Genomic DNA, 22233 nt, shown 5'->3' with positions numbered 1-22233 from the left:
AGAGGTATCCGACTGGTGCGGTGAGCGTGTGGTGGTATCGATGGGTCGAATGGCACCTTGGGATTGCGGAGGCTTCAGGAACGGGGCCAGGTACGCAGCGGTTTAAGGCAAGGCACACACGGCAAGGTAGGTACAATGGATGGACCTGAAGTATGTGTGGATGGCGGCCGTCTTCGTCCGAGGTTTGGTTGGTTACTGGCGGGTGGTCCTGGTTTTTTGGGGGCGGATGCCTGCTGTCGCAGATGAAGATGCTAAAACTGAAGCGAGCGTTTGGACCCGGACCAGGGCGTCTTCGTCATTGGCTCAAGCCGAAGCCGGGAAACATGCGTCGAGAGGATCGGAAGAAGAACAGAACGGAGAGCGGGGCATCGAGTGTTGAAAGGTAGAAGCAGAGCTCTGAAATGCTGTAGGTGGGATGCAGAGCTCCAAGTGGCCCAAAGCAGTTGTCTGTCTCTCTTGTCTGTTTCTTTTTTTTTTGTTTTCGTTGCTTTGATGATGGTTCAGGGCAGGGCGGGCATCTGTGGCGTCGCCAAGGTCGAAGGTGTCTCGGAGACGCAAAGAGTGATTGACTCGTGCGTCAGGTTCTGGGAGGCGCTGTCGCTGCCACGAGGTAAAAGGAACGACGGCCGCGGTCGGATGGTTCGGCGGGCTGATTGGCCGACTTTCAGACGTAAGGAAGGTATCGCTGGCTGCTGTCGGTTCGGTGTTGATGAGGCCGGTGCGGCTTGGACACGGTCAAAGAGAGACAGTCCCGTCGGGTCGAGGCGGACGAAGAAACGAGAGATTGTGGTAGGATGAGCGAGTGTCGCAAGGAGTCGAGACAGAGAGGAAAGAAAAGATTAATCAGGTGGATTGGCGAAAGGAGGCGGCGAAGGCCAGCAGATGGGCAGCCCACGGTTAGAGTAGGTAAGGTAAGGTAAGGTAGTAGATATTATTTTGCCCGGGCGAATTACCGACGAGAGGAAGCAATTGAGGAAAATAAAATAAAGATAAATAAAAATAGGATCAAAAATGTAGGGAAGGATCAGATGGAAGGAGCTTCCCGAAAGTGTGATTTACCACGCGGGAGGGAGCGAGGAAGGAGCACCCAAATGATGATGCCAGTGCAGATTGCAGGTGCAGCTGCCGGCGCAAGCGCGAATTTAGCAATGGAAGTCACTTCAGAAGGTGAAGACACGAGAGAGAAGGGGGGGCAAAGAAAGGTAAAAAAGGGATTGCTCGTTGACGAGATTGAGATTTGAGATTTGAAATGGAAGATCCTCTTCTCTTCTCTCTCTGTCCCTCTCCCTTCCAGGTTTCTTCAAGGTCTCTCTTCGCCTCCCCTGGTCCGTTGTCTTTCGCTTGTCGAGTCCGCCTGGAGGCATTTCCACTTCATTCTCATTTTCATCCCCCAATTTCACAGACTCAGTACATATGCACTCTGTGCGGCACGCGGGAAGGCATCTGGATGGGAGCTCCCTTGGAGAGAACGGGCCAACTGATGGCTGGCGCCAATAGAAGCATTCCAATTCCAACGGTGGTCGAATTATGAATGCGAGAAATGCATGCATGCCTTCCATGCCTGGCTGTCCAGTCTTCTTTCTCTTCCCTGGCTTCCCTGTCAGTACTTTACCATGTATACTAGCAGACGGGAGAGAGAGAGAGAGAGGTACCGCGCCGCTGGCTCCGAGGCGAAGCCAATTCCAGATCCCAACACCCAGGACCATACCAAGACTTTTCAATCACTACACGCGCCAAACGAAGGGGCAATAGATTGATTAAACGGTGAGAGTCAAGAGTCAGACACCCGTTGGCGAACGGCATCCAGACTCTGCCTCTGTTTCTGTTTCTATCTTTTCTCTCTGCGAGTCTGCCTCGAGCAGCAAGTAAGTACAAGGACAGTGAAAAAATAGAAAAAAAGTTCCAATCAACAATCAATCCGATTCAGCGGTCCATCCACATCGTCGCCAGATTCCGCAACACCGCCGCGACGTGTGCTCCTTCCCCGCAATCTCTCATCAATCGCATCTCTCTCTGTCGGAGAGTCAGACGAAAGACGCGGTCAGTCGTCAGTCGTCAACAGCCAGGTTGTTCAGCTTGCGCCTAGCACGGAGGCTGCATACGTACTGCGGTACACTGTAGGTACTCGGCAGGTTCAATTGGTGCCCCGTTTCTTCCTTCTCGAACAAATTCCATCCACTCGGGATGTGGTACGGCATGCGCTCGGAGGCAGGTACCTGTTCTTGCCAGCGTCAGCCAAGCGTTGACACAGGTACCGTCCGATGTTTCCTGGCTCTCGTCCCGGCCGACATGCTCTCCGCCGTCTTCCCGCATCCCTTGCATCCAAGACCGATAATACGCTGCGCATTATTACCACGGCGGCCAGCACACGCGCCTTGACGTTTATTCCCTGCGGTGCGTGGCAGCAGGTACGCAACCCTCGACGACATGTCAACTCGGCGCCCACTCTCAGCCTCCGTCAGCCAGGGCAGGGCATGGCATCCATGGACGACGGCTTCAGGACTGAGAAAACACTGCACCTGCAGGGAACAGAAATGCAGTCAGGAACATGAACGGGACTGCGACTGTGGGTCTTTGCTTGGTGAGCCAGTGAGCCAGGTACTTTACGAATACAAACGACGATGGGACAGATGGACGGACGGCGGCCACCGGACAGTGGCCCGGATGTCGACCCGCGACCACCACCTCACGCAACGTCCCGGCAGCGCAACAAACGCACCTGGTGCAACGCTCTCTGCAGGGGCACCCACCAGGGCACCAGGGGAAACCACTTGTGCCGCGCTGCACCACCTACGTACCCGTGTTGCCGTGGACCTGCTTAGGGGCTGCTGACGGCGGACAACAGCGGCTAACAGGCGCACAACCTAAGACTGCCCGGGCCACAGCGGCCTTGTTCAAGGGGGGACTTCCCACTGCCCACGGGCAGCTTCCATTGTGCAGGGCACCTGGTAGGGATTGCTCAGGGCTGCCAGGGCCCTGCCAAAGATGGTTTGCTAGCGTCCACCCGTTCCTGGCGCTAGTCCCGATCAAGAAGCCATCACCCTCTGCCCAATCACCTTCCAATTTCCCGGGTAAGAGCCCGATTCCGATCCTGACTGGCCGAAGTCCCCTTTCGGAAACAGCCAAAGAAAATCTGCTCGTCCTTCGTCATCTTTTGCATCCCACGATCCAATTTTTGCTGCTCAATATTTGCCTTTTCTCTCCGCCCACCTCAACATGTCTCCAGTTCCCGCTGCTGGATGGGTCTCGCCGTTTTTCTTTTTGTTTTCTTTTTCCCTTCCTTTTTGTTCTCCTGTTCCCCCGACCCGACCCGTTCTTACGGCATGACTAAGACTTGGGCCCTGATCGTTTCCTCCGTCGACCACATGGTCTGGCCCTGTTCCTGTTGACCAAACAGCTCAATCAACGCTGCGCTCGGGATGACGTTCCAGTTAATCTTCCTGATGGGCGGGATGCTTTGTCTCTTCCTGTCTGTCTCGTGCAAATCAACACAAAGACACTAAACAACTGGAGACCGTGGATTTTCAGCCACCAAGTCAGCGCCGCCAACGGATGCCAATCTCGAGGCTGTCATGCATCCTCGAGCATGCATCATCCCGTCTGCGCTGCCGGCCGCCAGCCGAATCTCGATCATCCCAAATTGCTACTTACTTTACGGTATATCTCTTTCCAAGGATTTCGATACGCGTTGGAAGGCTAGCAGCCTACCTTTCCTTCAGCGTGGCCAAGTTTCAACACCTCGTTTCCACATTAGGTTCCCGCCTGATGTGCCTTACCTGTTCATCAGGACCACATCTCGATTTCTCTCTTCTCTCTCTTTAATCTCCCGCACTGCTGGGTCAGGCCGTTCTGGCATCAATACGGAGTACTACGTGCTCACTCACGTGAATAAGGCGTGAATACGGATCACGATGCTCATTCCAAACTCCGGCTTTCCCAGCATCGTCGATGTCCCATCCAAATGCTCTTTTGGCGAGTGCCCCGATGGGCCAGCCCAGGCCTGACCTACATCTTATTTCCCATCTACTACCCCCCTTGGTTACAACTAGACCGACCTTGGAAAATAATACCACCCGTTGGGTACTACTCTGCAACTCCGAACACCCCGACAGCTCGTCCTAGAAACGAGCCCGACCGCTCGGAACACGTGCGGAGCAGAGAGCAGAGAAGAACAAGCTACACATGACACATATCTTTTGGTCTGTCCCGGCGTCTAGTGACTTTGTCTCTTCCTTCATCATTCAATCCCCTTGCTTCTTACCATCGAAATGTCAGACAAGTGTAGCTTTTTGGATCGACGCTGTCTCATCCTCCCTTGAACCGCTGGATGGGAACCCCGAGTCTAGGATGCGGCCGAAAAGAGATAAAACATTCCTTTTTCCTCATCCTTTTCCAGCGCTCGGTAGCCCAAGCCGAAAGGTTTGCGATTCCAGGGTCTTCCAATTAAACCTGGTCAACGTGCCATCCGCCGCTGCCGCTGTGCGCCTGCGTCACAAAAGTCGAAGGCTTTCAGCTGGCGGCCAAAATCTTCTAATTGATCAAGGTCGGAAAAGACGTCTCGGATTTTATCCGGCCCGGCACGATGATACAATGGACAAATGGGAAGTCCGTTCCAGCGAGCTATCAACCTGCACCTACAAGTCTGCAGCCAACGTATTGGCACCTTCGAAGGCTAGCAAGAGCTCACATCACAAAGCTGTCGCACACGGAGCTTTCGGATTCAGGCCAGATGAAAGCTTCGGATGAACCGGTCAGCTCAATTGGGTAACTAAACGGACAATCCGTGCCTACGGAGGAGTCCTGCATTGAATATGTTGGGCGATGCAAGTTTCTGTTTATGGTTTTGAGTATTGTAATTTGCCCAATCTGGGTCTCGCGACCAAGGACAAGCGTCCGCAGTGGTTTTGGGTCAGAATGGACCAAGGTTGGCAAGGCTACGATGGCGGATGCAAGTGCAAGTGCAAGACGATGGGCTCCTGGAAACCCGCAGCGTAGGCCAAGGCGCGGAGTAACGCCGGCTCAGCGGGATGGCGAGGGGGGAAGTCGCGAGCGCGACTCAGTATGAAAGAACGGAACAGCTTTAGCGCACGTGATGACGCTATCCATGACGTCCCGTTCCGGCTAGAATCACGTCAGCAGCCGGCTGGTGGCCCTGAGCTGGAGCTTTACCCTCGGGGGTGATTCGAGGGACGGAAATGGTAGTGATGGCCAATGACGATTGGCTCGAGAGGAGCAGCTTGGGGCAGAGCTCCCAATTCGCACAGGGGCAGGCATGAGCAGCTACCAGCAACAGCTCACGCTGATGAGTGACGAGTGTCAGAGCAGTCGGCGGGTTGAGGAGGGGAAAGGGTGAAAGACTTGGGAGGTGACGCCTGGGAAGGGGAAGAGGGGAGGGTGATGGAAGAGCTCAAGAACAGAGAGGAGGGCAAGCGGGAGCGCAACAGAGCAGGCAAATTCGCAGCTCGGTGTTGAGCTGTTGCAACTTGCTGTCACTGTTGCTGCTGCTGCTGCTGCTGCACGCAAGGTCCGGAGGTAAGGCAAGGCAGGTGAGGTGGGTGGACAGGGATGGTGATGTTGCTCTTCCCTCCCCAAAAGTGTCCGAGCTCTTTCGCTTGTCGGCCAACCACCAGCCAGAGCAGGCTCACACGCCAATCTGGTTTCCCTGTTTGGATCTCCCCCAGTCCGCTCGTCTCCTGCACCCACCCCCATTGCTCTCACCCACGCCCTCCTCTCTCTCTCTCTCTCCCTCTCTCTCCCTCTCTCTCTCTCCCTCTCTCCCTCTCTCACCCGCCCGTCACTCACCCTCTCCCCTCTCTCTCACACACACCACGCACCCTCTCTCTCTCACCTCTGAGCCGCTCACTCACACTCGTCCTAGGTCCTAGGTTCCTGGTTCTTGCTCCAGTCCTCCATCTTGCGTCTTACTCGTCGGCCCCAGCCCAGTCCACTCCCGTCCGGTCCAAGTTCGAAGCTCCCCCCAGCCACCCTCCACCACACCTCTCTCACTCACTCACCTTGGTGCTCCCTCGTTCAGCCTGGGGTCGTGGCTCCTGCTCCAACTCCAGAGCCCGTCTCTACATGACTACCTCACCTTGCGCACCATCAGCCCAGTGTACCTACCTCTTGCCTCTGCCTTACACACGTTCCCTCGCAAACAGTATGGCAGGGCGCGCACCACTCAGCTGAGAGAGGAGAGGAGAGAAAGAGGGAGCTCCCACCTCCCTCCCCCTCTCCCGCACACTCACTGCGCACTGCACCAACGACCCGCGCACTCCCTCCTCCTCCTTCTCTTCCTCTCTTCTCCTCACGCCCGCCCGCACCGCACACTGGGCTCATGTCCCCGGGCCAGACGTACCGTACCTATGTAGAGAGGTAGGGTAGTGTAGGTACGGAAAGACAGGTCCCCCACCGCACCCCCGCCGCCAGTCGTCTTGCACCCACCACCCACCTTGGCTTGGTCCCGTTTCCCTCCCCCAGAGCTTTCCATGCGCCGACCTACCTACCTTGCCTACCTTTCGTCCTTGCCGCCCCCCAACTTTCTCTCTTTCTCTTTGCTTCTCCTACATTTATCCTGCCCTTCCCCATCCATCTCTTGTCTGTTTCTCTCCGGAAACACACCTTGAGTTGTTCAACTTGAACCAATTGACCCCTTCGAGCCCCCATCAACACCATGTCCACCCGCAAGAGAAAGCAAGACGAGGAGGAGGAGCTTGTTTCCCTCCCCGACGACGACGGTGAGGAGGAAGAGGAGTAAGTCACATCCAACTTTACCCTTGCGCCTGCTCTCTTGAGCTGTCTCCGGCCAAGGAGAAACTAGCTGGTGATGCTCGGAGCTATTCCTGGTAGCAACAAAGCCGCTCTTCTCTTTGAGAACCAGTGCTGTAGCAACTTTGCGCGTGGTCCTGCTTTCTGGGAACAGCTGCGCCAACTACCCGCACCACTTGAGATGCTAATACGTCGTGCTTGTAGGTACCAGTCTGAGGAAGACGAGGGCGAAGAGGACGATGATGGAGAGGAGGAGGAGGAAGAGGAGGAGTACGAAGAGGGCGAGGGTGACGCCGAGGACGACGCAGAAGCCAACGGTGTAGAAGGTGAGCTCCCCACTCAGCAACATCCCCGACGACAGTTCTAACAAGCGACTTGCGCAGACAAAGCACCCCCTTCAAAGAAGCGCAAGACCGAGACCGCCGGCGAGGACGATGCGGCGGCGGCTGACGAAGAGGAGGACGCCGAGGACGAGCCAGAGGCCGACGATGATGCTGCCGAGGAGGAGGCGGCCGAGGGTGACGGCGACGAAGAAGAGGCAGCCAACGGCGTCGAGGATGCTCCCGCCAAGGGCGAGGTCAAGGCCGCCGACGCACCCGCCGCTACCAACGGCGACGCTGCCCCAGCCGTCGCTGCAGGCGGTGATGCCGAGGAGTAAAAGCGACTCTGTATTCCCATCATCTACTACCCATACCACACTGCCAATTCATTCCTTCTCCTACCCATCAACGTCTCCATCATTTAGTGTCGTCCTAAAATCAATCGTCAGCTTCTAGAATAGATGGCGATTCGATGTAAATGAACAGGGCATCGAGCTTGATTTCCAATAAGTGATGGTCCATCGATTCATTTCAACGCAGTTGTAAATATCCGTCGCTGGTCTTGGGATTGGCGACTTGCGATCGGTGGTGATGGCAGAGATCATCAACCAACCAGATCAGTTTGTATGCAAATTGTTCGAGTCCCTTCTCTTCTTCCCTAAGGACGGGGCAGTCGGCCAATCTTTAAATGACCCTTTCCATCTTCGGGCCTCAATCCTCACGCAGGACGGCCCAACTGAGAGCACGACACGTCGTCCACGGCTAACCCTCCATCGCGCATCGTCCTGTACGCTGGGGGAAATCCCCCGATTATCCAATAACGTTGCAACTTCGGATCCCCCCAAACCACGGCTGCACGGTGCCTGGTTGGTCGGATTGCCGAAGCAGATGGTGGCCGCCGCGGTCGAGGCCATTGAGGAGGGGGGCCCGGCCGGTCGCGGCGGACAGCGGCGGCGGCGGGCGGGTGACCTATTTTGGGGGCCGCCTGAAAAATCACTGTTTGCCGGCGTCGGCAGTTGAGGGGATCCGCTCACGATGAGCGGGATGGGGCCGCCAGCCGGAGAGGGCCCGGCGGGATGTGTTGACGGCGACTGAGAAACTATGCATTACGTAGGGTTGATAATTGTTTCTAATTTGGTCATGATGGGCTCAATACGCACGTTTAGAAAGCCTCGCGCATGTTGGGTTAACTAACTTGAGGCCAGTATAATTAGGTTTCAGAGGAGAGAAATGGCAAAGAGCGCCGGGTGGGAATTGAAAGCGACTTCAGGTCATTTGCTACGATTTCCATCAGCAACTCATCTATTGAAGATGCTCTCAACCAGTTGCTGCCCACTAAGCAACGGCACTGGCAAGTGGTGGGATTGATCACAGATGCCCCAGATCGACGTGGAATAGAAACATCTTGAGAAAAATAAGGATGTACCTGCAATCTGCCTTTAACAATGACTATGGAAGCCTTCAAATCTGGCAGACTGTATTGTCATGCTACGCTCTTACCTAGTACAGTAGTATATGCTCTGCGTACAATCTTACCTGTCAGCATTCCTTGTTTCATGTGTTAATTCTACATTGCCAGGATTCATATTGTAAACAGGTGTAGAGCCTTAATCATCCTTCGCGAGACGTTCCATGACATTCATCAGCCATCAAGACACGCTGACCATGAATGTTGGCTAGCCATCGCTCAAGTTTGATGTATTAGATAGATTGGGTCTTTTTTGCTCCTTGGTGGGTTCAGAGAAGTAAACATACAGACAAGCATCAACCTTTGTACCCAAAACCTGAGCCATACCCTCCTACTTTCCCCCAACCCGGTGTGCCCCCCGAACGCTGCAACGACCAGAGCAGGCGGTACTCCGATCACCCCCACAAACCTTAACACAGCCTCCGATGTTGTTCCTTGGCTGAGACAAGGACGGCTGTCAGACCGTCTGTAGGCCAGCACCTTAACTGGACGGTGGCTTGAGGAACTCGGACACTGTGGCTGTTGCTCGTGCGTGATGAATGGCGCCAAAGCCAAGGACGTGGACTGTACCGTTGGTTGCCGGAGTGATATGTAAGACAGCTTTCTTGGTTGCTTATTGTCTTCACTCATTCTCGTAGCCTTTTCTTGGCTTCGTAGGTTACCTGTACTGAGCTTACTTTCGACATGAATCTCAAGGGGCCTAGCAACCACAATAAACCAGCGTAGCCTTTCATTTGAGTGTTACACGTGTGTACGAAACTCTTTATAGGTATGATAAGGAAAATCACGAGGAAAAGTCTGCTCTAGTTTCGGATGTTCGGGTAAACACAGAACAGGTTATCCAACAAGCTTAAGCCCAAAACACAGAGCAGCCAGACCTTTTGTAGTCCTTGGAAGAGGAATCGAATGATAAAAGTCTCGCCAAGACGTACGGGAAGCTCTAAGCAGAGAACCCTGCCGAGAAGAGAATGTCCACCATGCTGATAGATCACACCTCGTGGGAGGAAGCAACCTTGGCCGTATGTCCTCGGTGTGATACCGGAAGACGAAGATTGTCGATTCACATGGTTCACCCTGGAGGAGTTCCGTGAGACTATCTCAGGGCTGGTCCCCTGGCACGGGAGTTGCAACTATGTTCTAGCCTAAACTGGCCTTATGCATACCTAGTAGGTAGGTGGTGATTCCTATAGAGATAGGCTTGACTTATGCCAACGCTCGCAAACCAGCTTCAGAAGTTGCTGCTCACACAAGGTGAAAAGGCTTGAGCATAGCATAGAATACATAGTATGTATGCTTGTTGAGAATCAGCCTTCAGTCGCCCGAAAACGTGATTGACTGGGTAAGTATGAATCAGGACAGAGGTCGACCTGTGATTTCGAGACAAGTGAGGCAAGGACTGTCCGCGAGGTTTGTCCCCGACGATCACGCCACTCTTTGCCAACCCAGCAAGACGTACGGGGTCGGACAATTTGCGCAGCGTAGCCGAAAGAAGGAGCCAGCCGATGGTACTCCGGGCCGAGTGACAGGGATCCATGGTGACGTTATGTGGTTAATGTCGACGACATGTCCCCGTCTCGACAACTTGGATGATACGACTGTCCTAGGTTAGAGAGAATATTGGCTGCTTTCTGTGAAATAACAGCGAAAGAATCTCATCTTCGCTATAGTGAAGGTGAGAATAATTAGTGCGGCATCAAGGGCCAGTCGATGCTTGACAGCTTCACAGACAGCCTAGGAGATAAACCTGCCCTTGGACAAGTTCAGTTCAACTCCTTCTTCCGCTTGCTTTTCTTATCCGTTGAAGAGGAGAAGAGTGCGGAGATGGGAGAAAAAGCTGGAGGTTGGGAGATCGCTGCATTTAAGCCGTGCAACCTCTCGATGACAACGTCGCGCAATGCTCCTTGGAAGAGCTCCCGGCCACGTCAACATTCTGTCTCAAGCGGAAGGCTGGAGATGAACGTGGCACTTGATCTGAATCAAGGAACCTTCGAGATCCTTCTGACGAAAAACCATCGCAAACATGTAGCGGGCCAGTCATGGGCAGGATACGATGAACGGCGAAGCAAGTCAATGAGCCCAAGAGTCATGGCGATGTGGGGTTGGGAATTTCCTGGCTAGACATTCGTGCGGCTGCAGAGGTTCATATGCGCCCGGTTCCGCCAAACCGGGACCGATTTAACAGCAAGTGCCTAAAGCGAGAAGAAGGTGGCATCCAGTTGGCCCGGTAGTCGCGCCAGGGCTGGCCAAGTTGCATGGTCTCGGCGAAGAGTGGCATAACGTGTAGATGTGAAGGAGCAAGGAGAGGCAAAGAGAAAAAAACCGCACGTCGGGGCACATTTGCCCGTTCCAACGACGCGGATTGGAACGGCTAACAAGCGCTGCCAATCAAGCACACCGAAATTCGCTGACTAGGTCATGGCCGGCTTCAGTTTTTTTTTTCGCCCTTTGTACCTCTCCCGCACGGCATGGGATTTTATTTGCGAGTCCCTGGGGCCCCCAATTCCCCTCCACAAGTGTTAGTGTCTTGTTGCGTGGTGCCCCTCGTTGCGCCGCTTTGCCCCTCCATGTTATCAGGCCCCTGCAAGACGTTGAGGAACATGTAGATAGGTGCAGATAGGTACGGATAGGGCTCTGCTGGAGGCAAAGTGGGCTTTGACCAACTGAGTGTGCTCGGGATCAGTTTCCCAACTGTTAAAATTGCCCTTGTGGGAAGAGTAAGGTAGGCACTTTACCCAAGTACCTTGCCAACCTTACCTTAGAAGCAGATGCCAGATTCCCGCTCTTGAGTCTTGACATTATCGAGAAAGCCCACAGCTGTCAGCACAGAAAAAGACAAGAGGCTGGACGCCGATAGGGCAGCAGGTAAGGTAGGTAGCGTAGTACTGCGTCATTGCTGGACGCACAAGAGGTGGGGGGAGGGGCAATGCTTCGCGAAGGATTGGGATCAGGGGTGATGGCTACCTTACCTCACTCCAAAGTGAATGGACTGGACCTTCCCCGTCCTTTGCGACTCCCGCACCCGCGCCGCATGTACCTACCTTACCTTGCCTTCTTTCTTGACCCGAGCCCGGTGCCTCTCGTCCTGTCGCGCATGTCGCATAACTTTCGAACTGGCGAACAGGAACCGCAGTGGAAAGAATGCCGAGCTGTTCGCCTGTCGCTACTAACCTCCCCTTACCTACCCATGACCGGGACAGCTTGCTGCTTACGTTAATCATCCGTTCTTGTCTTCAGCGAGGAGGTACATAAGAGCTCCCACGTCCCACCATGTTGTCGATTCTAGTTTGTGATAGCTCTCACTCTTGTTCTTCATCTCACGTTCTTCGCTTTTGAGACCACTTGATTTCTTCTTCTTCTTCTTCTTCCAAGATACCCGTCTCTATTCCCGGTTGCTCCGTATGCAAAGGATCATGGCCGCCACCAAGCAGACCGCGTAAGTCACACAGACTGCCTCCTTTCAAACACAATTACACGACCACAGTCGTCTATAATCTATCAGCTAACCCATGTACAGCCGCACCTTCACCCTCAACACGGGAGCCAAGATCCCCGCCATTGGCCTGGGTACCTGGCAATCCAAGCCTAACGAGGTCAAGCTCGCCGTCGAGGCCGCTCTCAAGAACGGCTACCGCCACGTCGATACCGCCTTCGCCTACCAGAACGAGAAGGAGGTCGGTGATGGCATCATTGCCTCGGGCGTCCCCCGCGACCAGATCTGGTTGACGACCAAGCTCGACAACCCCTGGCACAAGCGCGTCCCCGAGGCCATCACCAAGTCCCTCGAGAACCTCCAGACCGACTACGTCGACCTCTACCTCATGCACTGGCCTTCGTCCACCGACCCCGATGACCTGAAGAAGCACTACCCCGACTGGGACTACGTCAAGACCTGGCACGAGCTGCAGAAGCTCGTCGGCACCGGCAAGGTCCGCAACATTGGTGTCTCCAACTTTGGCCTCACCCACCTCGAGCGCCTCCTGAGTGACCCTGCCACCACTGTAAGTCCTACAGATGCGCTTCCGGCTTCGCCTTCCCACTTCGACCATGACTGACCAGTAACCTAGATCGTCCCCGCCGTCAACCAGATCGAGCTCCACCCCTGCAACCCCTCTCCCAAGCTCCTCGACTACTGCAAGTCCAAGGGCATCCACGCCACTGCCTACTCTTGCCTCGGAAGCACCGACTCTCCTCTCTACACCAACGCGACTCTCCTCGAGATCGCCAAGGCCAAGGGCCGCACTCCCCAGCAGGTTCTGCTCCAGTGGGGTCTTGCCCGCGACACCAGCGTCATCCCCAAGTCCGTCTCCGAGGGCCGCATCAAGGCCAACTTCGACCTTGACGACTGGTCCCTGACCGAGGAGGAGATCAAGAAGATCTCTGCCATTCCCGATCGCTTCAAGGTCTGCGACGGCACCTTCCTGCCGGACGGTGTCAAGGTCTTCTTCGGCGACGATGAGTAAATGGTCATTGGGTATATGATGGGGTGGGTGAGCTGGGTAGACTCACATAATGAGCAGATGAAAAAAAGCCAACGCTATAGTCCATATCCCGCTGCCACAATGCTGCAGGGCCTTTAAATCCATACATGAATAAAAAAGTAATAAAAACCAGAAAAAATAAGCATCCCAATGTTCATAGCTTCGCCTTGTGTGCCTCCTCCCTCAAGATGTCGGCCACGTTCTCCCGCAAATCCTTGGCAAAATGCTCGGCGTCTTCTTCGTCCAGCTCCTCCCTGCGCCCGCGTCCAAACATGGTGAAACTTTCGCTGTACCTGCCACTCGCACGAATCTCAGGCCGCGGGATGAGGTGAAAGTGCATGTGCATGACGACCTGCGCGGCGGCGGCACCGTTGTTCTGCACGACGTTCCAATCCTCGACGCCCGTCGTGCGCGCCAGGGCATTCGACAGCACCCGCAGATACCTCCCCATCTCGGCCGACTCCTCCGGCGAGGCGTCCGTCAGCTTCGGGCGGTGCGTACGCGGGCAGAGCAGCAGGTGGCCGCGCGAAAGGGGGAGGATGTCGAGGAACGCAATGAGCGTCTCGGTTGAGAGCACGATGAAGGCGGGCGTGGGGATCCGGTTCGGGTCCAGCGTGGTCTCGTCTTGCGGGGGATAGGCCGGGTCGTAGGGAGGGTATTCGTCGGCAATTATGCAGAATGGACAGCTCGATTCAGGGGGCTCTACGCCCGAGTCGAAGGCGGTGGGCGTCATGGTTTGAGGGATGCGATGGTGTTTTGGAGGAGATGCAACGTTGAGTGGAAGAGCCTTTGCGCTACCGAGGCATTGCTTGGCTGCTGGATGATACTGTCGGTTGCCGCAAGCTTGCAAAAGGCGAAGAAAACAGAAGAACAGAAAGTCAACAAGCTGCCTGAGTCGGAGAGATGACGCGAAGATTGGCCTGCGCGTCGACGAGATGTTCCCTAGGTTTCTGCCGCAGCGATATCCGATATCCGTACCACTAACATCACGATTAACCTCGGGAAGTGGGCCAGGCCGGAGCTTCTCAGTGTTCACTTCCAGCAGGTTTCCACGAGTTCAGCGTTGTTTTCACCTGAGCTCCACTGGTCGCCTGCACAGTGCACACCGCCCGGCACCGATCTTATTTTTCTGCCGCCATTCCGCCTTCACCGCCTAACAAATTGTCATCCAGCCTAGCAACAGCCCTCCTGCATTTCCAAGCCGCCGTCGCAAGAAAGAAAATCGCAGTCGTCTACCCCCGTCGCGTTCACCACTCTCGACCGTCGCAACTCGCACACTCCCCCAACTACAACCACCCGAAGTTTCGTTCTACCAAACATCAAAGATGTCTCGCGAAGCCTACCAAGTCCCGACTGCCGGCGCCTCCTCGGCCCCCAGCGCCGCCAACTACTCTTCCTACGGCAACGAGGGCCCTCAGATGCAGTACCTCTGCGGTGACTGCGGCCTCAAGTTCCAGCTCCGTCGCGCCGACCCCATCCGTTGCAAGGAATGCGGTTGCCGTATCCTGTACAAGGAGCGCACCAAGAGGTGAGTTTATCTGGTCTGGGACTCGGACGAGACGCGCAAATACTGACTCACTCGCGCGCAGAATGGTCCAGTTCGAGGCGAGGTAATGGTTGCGACGTGGGTTGGGGAAAATGAGACATGATGGAATGGGGAGAGAAACACAGAGAGAGAGAGGCTGAAGACAGTATCACAATGCGCAGAAATTCCTGGAGTTTGGGCTTGGGGGTTAAAAATCAATTCATAGAGGAAGGCAGTCTGCACCCTTTCTTCCTTTTTTTTCGAGGTATCTCATGATAATGCAGCAACCTTCTAAAACGCCATCCCGCCCCATGATTCATTCTATGTGCATGCTTATTCTCAACCCTTTTCTCATGCCTGGCGGGTATGCAAGTACTTGGCGAAACTGCCGTCCGCCATGATGGAATCGCCCTCAGCCTCCATCGCAGCTTCGTACCGAGCCTGGAGACCCTCTCTGTCATCCTCGTCGTCCGGCATGTCGTCGTCGTCCACGTCGCTGGCGACTTCGATACCATCATCGTCGTCATCCGGCTTGACAACCCGCGGCTTCTTGCCGGCATCTACTGACATGCCCTTCATCATCTTGTCCAGCTCTTGCTCACGGGTCTTGCGCTTCTGCTCCTCGCGCTCCTTCCTCCGGCGCTGCAGCTCAGGCAGGTAGTCCTGCTTGAACTCCTCTGCCTTTTCCTGCACAGCCTCGAAGAATTCGTCCATGCCCGTTCCCAGCCGGGAGCTGACGGGCACGAAGCTCAAGTGGGAATAGAACTCCTCGAGCATCAAGCTCATGGAGTTTAGCAAGCTGCCCATGTACCCCGTTCCGCCGCTGCCGCCCTCTGCCGTCTCATACCCGCCGATCGTGTCGCTCATCTCGTCCCTCTGCAGCGCTTCCTGGAAAGCTTCAAAGTCCGTCATCCATTCCTTCGCAAAGGTGGCGTCTTGCACATCGGTTTTGTTGAATACCAGAATCATGGGCAGCTTGGTCTTGTACAGGATACTGCAGGCGTACAGCATGTTGCTCATGAACGTGCTTGTGGATGTGGTTCTCGGGGTGTCGATAACGTAGGCGATGACCGTCGGGAAGGAGGAAGCGAGTGACTCGAGGAGAATGGTACCGCTGGCTGACCATACGAATACCTCAATCTGACCGGCTGGAGATTTGTTAGTTTGAGGTCCCGATGGCACACACATCCGGAAGACTCACGAGTATCGACAAGAATGTTCTTGATGGGCTTTTTGTCGGGATTTGCCGGGTCTGGGGCCGCGCGCTTGTCGAGAAGGTTGACAATCTGGTCGACCTTCGTGGCGAAGAGGTTAAGAGATGTCAAGATTCCACCATTCGGCCCCAGGTTGTACTGCTTCATGACCTCCTCATAGTTGACTGAGTCGCGAATGTCGATGTTGCTCTCAAAGGGCACGTTGAGAACCGCAGGGTCCAGGTTGATAACATAAGGGGGCTCCTTCTTGCCGTGGAGATATGAGTTGATACGTCGCATGAACGTCGTTTTGCCGGAGCCTGGAGGAGGTATTGGTCAGCGCAAGTCGTCGAGTGTGCACCGGCGAGAACTCCTTACCGGCCATGCCGACAACGACAATAGAGACTGGGGAGTCGGAGCCCGGGGCCGGAGCCGGGGCTGAGGCCGAGGCTGGGGCGGGTGCGGTCGAGGAAGCTTCAGCCATCTTTGTGCAGTTTATGTCGTCGACTTCAACTGGTGGTGTTGATCTCAGTCGCAGGAAAAAAGTTCTGGAAGAGTTGGAAGAGCTGGATGCCCCGCGCGGGGCGCTAGAGTGGACGACACCCCCTGTGAAGAACGCGCTAATAAGACCCCTGGGCCGTTCCAAAATCTATGTGGTCCGTGCCCAGTGACGTCCAACCTGCATTGAGGTTGCCAATTGTCGTCCTTCGATCCAAGCTGCCTCAGGTAGCTGGTCCGAAGTCGTCACGTCAACACCAAGCAGTCACTCATTCTGTCGTCTAATCGATCAAATATGGACGGCCTCGACGACTTTGAAAAGGCTGTCGCAGCCGAAAAGGGCGAACGAGAGCGCATTGAACGAGAAAAGAACGAGCGCAGAGAGAGGAAGAAGCAGCGAAGCCACCATCATCATCATCGCGAGCGCGACAGGTCATCCGACGGACACCGGGAACGCGACCGAGACAGAGAAAGAGACCGCGAACGTGATCGCGATCGCGATAATGACCGCCACCGGCACCCCAGGTCGCGACGCCATGACGAAGACGAGGAGGATGGGCACAGGCACAAGAGGTCACGCCATTTCAGAGACGACGAGGAACGGCGGTCAAGACGGCACCGGGATAGAGATGGTGGGAGGCGCGACGAAAAACACGAAAAGACTTCTGATCCAAAGGAGGATCTCCCTATTCCCGACGAAGAGGCGACCCCAGAAGAAACCAAGACATCCACCCCATTGGTGCGCGACTCGTGGATGACTGCCCCGTCAGCCCTCGATATCGATTACGTCCAACGCAAGGAGAAGGAGAAACCGCCACCGCCAAAGGAGGAGCCCATCAGGGTTGTTCACGAAAGGGAGATCAACAAGGACTTTGACGAAGTCAACGCTGCGTCCACCGACGAGACGCCAAAGGAGAGAACCATCAATTACACATTCGGGGACAACGGCTCTCAGTGGCGTATGACCAAGCTCAAGGGCGTTTACTCCATGGCGGAAGAGTCGGGGCGACCTGTTGAGGAAATTGCTCTGGAAAGATTCGGCAGCTTGCAGGAATTCGACGATGCTCGAGAAGAAAAGATCGAGATGGATCGGCGCAAGGTTTACGGAGATGGGTACGTTGGTAAAGAGAAGCCCACCGGTGACCTCTACCAGGAGCGCATGGAGAAGCAACGTCCGGAGCCGAAAGAACCAAGTCCCATGGAGGATATTCAGCAGGGCACGGTCATCCCCGACCAGGCCATGCTGCACACTCCCATTGACCAGACTGCGTTGAACCGAATGCGGGCTCAGATGATGAAGGCTAAGCTTCGCCGAGCACCTGATGCTGCCAAGCTGGAAGCTGAATACAATGCGGCCGCTGCTAGTTTCGCAACCAACGGGCCGCAGTCTGTTGTTCTCGGTGTCATGGACAATCGAATGCTGGCAGGAACGCGGGGCGAGGTCAAGTCTATTGAGACGAAGCGAGGCCGTGAGCGCGGCAACGTGGAGGCAAACGAGGACATGTCAATTGAGGACATGGTTCGCGAGGAACGCAGAACTCGTGGCCAAGCGGGCGGCGAGGGCATGCGTCTGGCGGAGCGCATTGCAAAAGATGGCAAGTTCGACGATGATCTCGAGTACATGGACGAGAATGCCGAAAAGCTTGCGAAGAGGGTACACAAGTCGGAGATCAACCTGAAGAACGTTGCTGTCAACGAGTATCAGAAGGTGACGCGAATTTTGGACAACTGCCCTCTCTGCCATCACGAAGACAAAGGACAACCACCTCTGGCACCAGTCATCTCACTCGGCACGCGCGTATTTCTGACTCTGCCTACGGAACCCGAAATCTGCGAGGGCGGCGCGGTAATTACTCCCATTGCCCACCGCAAGAACTTGCTGGAGTGTGACGACGACGAATGGGAGGAGATTCGCAACTTCATGAAGTCCCTCACAAGAATGTACCACGAAAAGGGCCAGGAGGTCATATTCTACGAGAACGCCGCCGCACCGCAAAGACACCTTCACGCGGCGATGATGGCGGTGCCCATTCCCTACGAGGAAGGTGCCACAGCCCCAGCATACTTCAAGGAGGCCTTCCTCACGACAGACGAGGAGTGGTCGCAGCACAAGAAGATCATTGACACCGGCGCTAGAGCACGCGACGGCATGGGCAGAATGGCCTTCCGCCGGAGCATCGCCAAAGAAATGCCGTACTTCCACGCCTGGTTCACTCTCGACGGCGGCCTCGGTCACGTTGTCGAAAACTCTGACCGCTGGCCCAGAGGCGACTTGTTTGCTAGAGAGATTATTGGAGGTATCTTGGACGTAGCGCCGGACGTGATCAAGAAGCAGGGGCGCTGGAACAAGGGCGATCGCAGGGTTGAAGGGTTTAAGAAGAAGTGGAGGAAGTTTGACTGGACTCGAGTCCTGACCGACGGATAGGGTTGAGAATCAAGTTGTGTTTTCCAGCCACCAGTTTGGATCAGGTAGAAATTTCTAAGCACTGAATAAGATACCTCGGCTGCAGACCGTGTGATACTCCGGTCTGGGCCCAGCCTTTGCCCTCATTTCAGAGTCTCCATCTCCACCTGCCAACAGTGACTAGTGGTGATGACCCGGGCAGTTGGAACTTGGCACCCTGGACCATGAGCTGAAGCTGGAGACACATTGACCGAAATTGCGGGAGAGACCAGGGGCCTGACCCAGGCGCACCAATGGCTGGCCGGCCGACGATGGGGTCGGTTCCCGGCAACCCCGCGATGTATCCCCGCATTCATTTGGGTTACCTTGAGATCTTCCGTCGAGTCGTCACATTGAATTGAGAAAAACAGCGCCGAGCCCCCGTGACAGCTGGACCGCGTCTATTCTGCTCTTGGCATAGCAGACCGGTGGCTCGATGATTGCCGTCATGTGAGGCGGTCAATGAGCCGTTTATTGTGAGCCATATATAATGAGCGACCTCGGCGCAAAGCAACAGAGGACGACGCGCAGGAGACGTGGTACCGCTTTGCCATGATTTCATCGCAGCTTCTCTCCTTGCTCGGCCTCACAGCTCTGGCGGCGGCGGCGCCCGCCCTGGAGGGCAGAAAGTAAGTCGCCTGAGACACTCTTGAGCAATTGAGTCTAACAAGAGACAAGTGCCAGCCCCCAGAAGCCCTTCTTCTACAAGGGTCACGATCTGAGCTCCCTCAAGATGCTGGAGGAGTTCAACAACATCTTCATCGACACCGCACGAGGCAACGTTTCGCGACCCGCCGACGACATCCTCGCCGACGGCGGCATGAACGGCGTCCGTCTCCGCCTGTGGGTCAACCCTCCCGACGGGAACTATGGCCTCAACTACACGATCGAGCTCGCGAAGCGCTTCCAAAGCAAGGGCCAGCGCCTCTTCCTCGACTACCACTTCTCCGACAGCTGGGCCGACCCCCAGAAGCAGCCCCTTCCCGCGGCGTGGCCGACGGAGGTGGAGCCCCTGGCCGGCAAGCTGCGCGAGTACGTCCGCGAGACGCTCGTCGCCTTCCACGACGCCGGCGTGAAGCTGGACCTCGTCTCCCTCGGCAACGAGATCCGCCACGGCTTCCTCTGGCCGGTCGGCAAGGTCGACGTCGACGTGCAGCCCTGGCCGGCGCTGGTCAAGAGCTTCGCCAACCTCGCGACGCTCTTCAAGGCCGCGCGGGCCGGCGTCAAGGACGCAACGTGCGCCGGCGTGCCCAAGCCCGAGGTCATGATCCACATCGACAACGGCTGGAACCTGACTCTGCAGGAGAGGTGGTTCGGGGCGCTCGTGGAGAACGGCGTGCCGCTCTCGGCGTGGGATGCTTTTGGCTTCAGCTTCTACCCGTTCTACGGCACCTCGGCGACGTTCGAGAACATCAAGAATGTGCTCCACACGATGACGAAGAAGTACAAGAAGCCTGCCCAGATTGTCGAGACGGACTATCCTGCCCTATGCGACGGCAGATGGAACCCCATTCCCGAGAGTTCGGAGCCGTCGATTCCCTACAACGTTCAGGGCCAGGTTGAGTGGATGCACAAGACGCTCCAGATTGTGCGTGACGTGCCCAACGGCATGGGACAGGGTCTCTGGTACTGGGAGCCGGTGAGTGAAACTAGTTCTATGTGAACCTTCGTCTTCGTGAGTAGCATAGCTGACTGATGATAATCAACAGGCGTGGCTCAACAACACTTCGTTGGGCAGCGACTGCAATGACGCCATCCTCTTCGAGCCGGACTACAGCCAGTGGCCGACGACATACGGATACTCTCGCGAGTCGGTCAACGTTTACCTCTGAGGAAACAGAGTTGCGAGGAACTGAATCGGGTGTTGGTGATTGTAATCTATTGTTTGTGACGATTCGTCTGAACCAAGGGCCGAGAGGAAACAAAAGGGGAGAGGGAAGAAACATTGGAATAGGACGATTACGTGTACCGACCAAGGAGGATCCTGCCATTGGAGACCCTTAATGTTTAAACAAGCTCAAGCCTCAAATTTCGCATGTAGACTACGTAGTGTGAGGGCAGCAAGTGAGGTTCAGTGATTGGACGGGGCGGTTGCATGTCTGAGTTTCGGTGGCATGGAGAATGGACGACGTTCCGAGAGGCTGTCAGAAGTCAGTTAGGACGGCGTCCCCAGCACGTCAGCGGCTCTCGTGGCCGTCTACTAGGAGAGCTACAGCGTTTACCCCACGATCGGGGCCGGGTGTGAAACAGGAGCATTGATCGGGAAAGAGGTCTTGTGTTTGGGGTTCAATGCGGACTGTTTGCTGGAACGTTGTGAGTGTGGTGGTCCAGGCAATCCCAAGTCTACCTAGGTAAGGTAGGTGGTGTTTCCCGTCCTCTGTCTCCCTCAGCGAGGTCTGTGTGCCGGTCTTCTTCTAGGTAGGCGTTGAGAGAGAGAGAGAATGGAACATGCGCCGAAGAAGGGACTCGGTGATCGACGCCGAGATGGAGGGGGGCCAGCACTGTGCGGCGCACTGCTAAGCGGCTTCGGCACGGTCGGGGCCGCGGAGGAGTCCGCCAACAGCCAACGGATTGACCAAATATAGCAACACCTGCACCTGTGAACGTCTGGCTGCTGGACTGGCGTCGGGTGGGTCCACTCTCGAGCGCACAGTGACACAGTGACACAGTGCCAGTGCTGTGGCGCGCCGTCCGAAACTCCGCTCGCCTCGATGTGCCATCAGCGGCATCCAGCACATTTTGCTGTTTCCCTGCATTTCACTTTCGCCCCAGTGTTTTTGCTTCCAAATTCAATGCTCAAGAGCAGAAAGCGCTGGGCGTTCTTGAAGCACGCAAAGCCGCAAAGTAGCAGCACCAACACCACCACCACCATTACCACCACTTTCGGTCAATTAGGTTGCGTTCTTGGAGACCCTGCAGCTAAGGCGCACCTGTTGGCACCTTCCTTGCAGAGCCAGAGGGAGGGCATGAGTTTTTGATTCCTTGCGTGTTTGCCTGGCCAGGATTGTTTGGTTTCCTTGCCTTGCTGCTGCTGCGGCACATTATCTGCTCCATCTTTCACACCTTGCCGATTCTCCATCTTAAACCACTCGGCTCCTACATCCCTTCCGCCAAGTGGTGATCATTCTTTCTTTCCTCACTCTGCTCTCACATCTCCCTTTTGTTACCGTGCCCTCTCGTAATACCCGCGAAAGGAGGTGCCACCCGCTGGACGAAAACCTCCGTTGCCTGACGCCTGCAGACACCACCTACCTTAGACAGCAAGCGATATCGACCAATCATCATCGTCCCGTCCAGCACCAGCGCCACCCAGCGAATCTTTGGCTACTGTGTCGTCATCGCCCTGTTCGAAGCCCCCAGAAGCATCAGCAAAACGCCGCTGCAGACTTCATTCCTTGCCTTATCAAGCCAACAGCGATAGACAAGACCGGCCCCAGAGGAACCAGACCCCTCGGCCTGCTCATTATTTGCACACTTTGCCCATTTGTTACCTCACTCTGAGGAAATAGGAGCTGCTGCCCCGGGCGCACCTTGTCGAACCGC

The 22233-nt window shown here is 55.6% G+C and overlaps 7 protein-coding genes across 7 annotated transcripts; 5 read left to right on the top strand and 2 right to left on the bottom strand.

Annotated features, from left to right (window-relative positions):
- Positions 1 to 6670: 6670 nt before the first annotated feature.
- On the top strand, positions 6671 to 7423 carry COL26b_007465 (uncharacterized protein; the record flags this gene model as incomplete). Its single annotated transcript, XM_053180257.1, has 3 exons — positions 6671 to 6750; positions 6970 to 7091; positions 7149 to 7423. The coding sequence occupies 3 exons, from the start codon at positions 6671 to 6673 to the stop codon at positions 7421 to 7423; spliced, it is 477 nt and encodes a 158-aa protein (XP_053035866.1).
- A 4540-nt stretch (positions 7424 to 11963) lies between these two features.
- On the top strand, positions 11964 to 13013 carry COL26b_007464 (uncharacterized protein; the record flags this gene model as incomplete). Its single annotated transcript, XM_053180256.1, has 3 exons — positions 11964 to 11986; positions 12068 to 12551; positions 12618 to 13013. The coding sequence occupies 3 exons, from the start codon at positions 11964 to 11966 to the stop codon at positions 13011 to 13013; spliced, it is 903 nt and encodes a 300-aa protein (XP_053035865.1).
- A 172-nt stretch (positions 13014 to 13185) lies between these two features.
- COL26b_007463 (uncharacterized protein) lies at positions 13186 to 13764 on the bottom strand (the record flags this gene model as incomplete). The annotated part of the gene is made up of 1 exon (XM_053180255.1): positions 13186 to 13764. The coding sequence occupies one exon, from the start codon at positions 13762 to 13764 to the stop codon at positions 13186 to 13188; it is 579 nt and encodes a 192-aa protein (XP_053035864.1).
- A 592-nt stretch (positions 13765 to 14356) lies between these two features.
- On the top strand, positions 14357 to 14645 carry COL26b_007462 (uncharacterized protein; the record flags this gene model as incomplete). The annotated part of the gene is made up of 2 exons (XM_053180254.1): positions 14357 to 14559; positions 14621 to 14645. The coding sequence occupies 2 exons, from the start codon at positions 14357 to 14359 to the stop codon at positions 14643 to 14645; spliced, it is 228 nt and encodes a 75-aa protein (XP_053035863.1).
- A 262-nt stretch (positions 14646 to 14907) lies between these two features.
- COL26b_007461 (uncharacterized protein) lies at positions 14908 to 16233 on the bottom strand (the record flags this gene model as incomplete). The annotated part of the gene is made up of 3 exons (XM_053180253.1): positions 14908 to 15704; positions 15758 to 16069; positions 16128 to 16233. 3 exons carry the CDS (start codon positions 16231 to 16233, stop codon positions 14908 to 14910), a joined length of 1215 nt encoding a protein of 404 aa, XP_053035862.1.
- Positions 16234 to 16750: 517 nt separating this feature from the next.
- COL26b_007460 (uncharacterized protein) lies at positions 16751 to 18672 on the top strand (the record flags this gene model as incomplete). The annotated part of the gene is made up of 2 exons (XM_053180252.1): positions 16751 to 16879; positions 16909 to 18672. 2 exons carry the CDS (start codon positions 16751 to 16753, stop codon positions 18670 to 18672), a joined length of 1893 nt encoding a protein of 630 aa, XP_053035861.1.
- A 570-nt stretch (positions 18673 to 19242) lies between these two features.
- COL26b_007459 (uncharacterized protein) lies at positions 19243 to 20522 on the top strand (the record flags this gene model as incomplete). The annotated part of the gene is made up of 3 exons (XM_053180251.1): positions 19243 to 19319; positions 19375 to 20329; positions 20400 to 20522. The coding sequence occupies 3 exons, from the start codon at positions 19243 to 19245 to the stop codon at positions 20520 to 20522; spliced, it is 1155 nt and encodes a 384-aa protein (XP_053035860.1).
- Between the last annotated feature and the right edge of the window lie 1711 nt (positions 20523 to 22233).

Source organism: Colletotrichum chrysophilum (assembly GCF_026319265.1).
Source record: "Colletotrichum chrysophilum strain AFK26 chromosome Unknown scaffold_60, whole genome shotgun sequence".
Taxonomy (NCBI): domain Eukaryota; kingdom Fungi; phylum Ascomycota; class Sordariomycetes; order Glomerellales; family Glomerellaceae; genus Colletotrichum; species Colletotrichum chrysophilum.
This window is presented reverse-complemented; position numbering and strand designations above follow the sequence as displayed.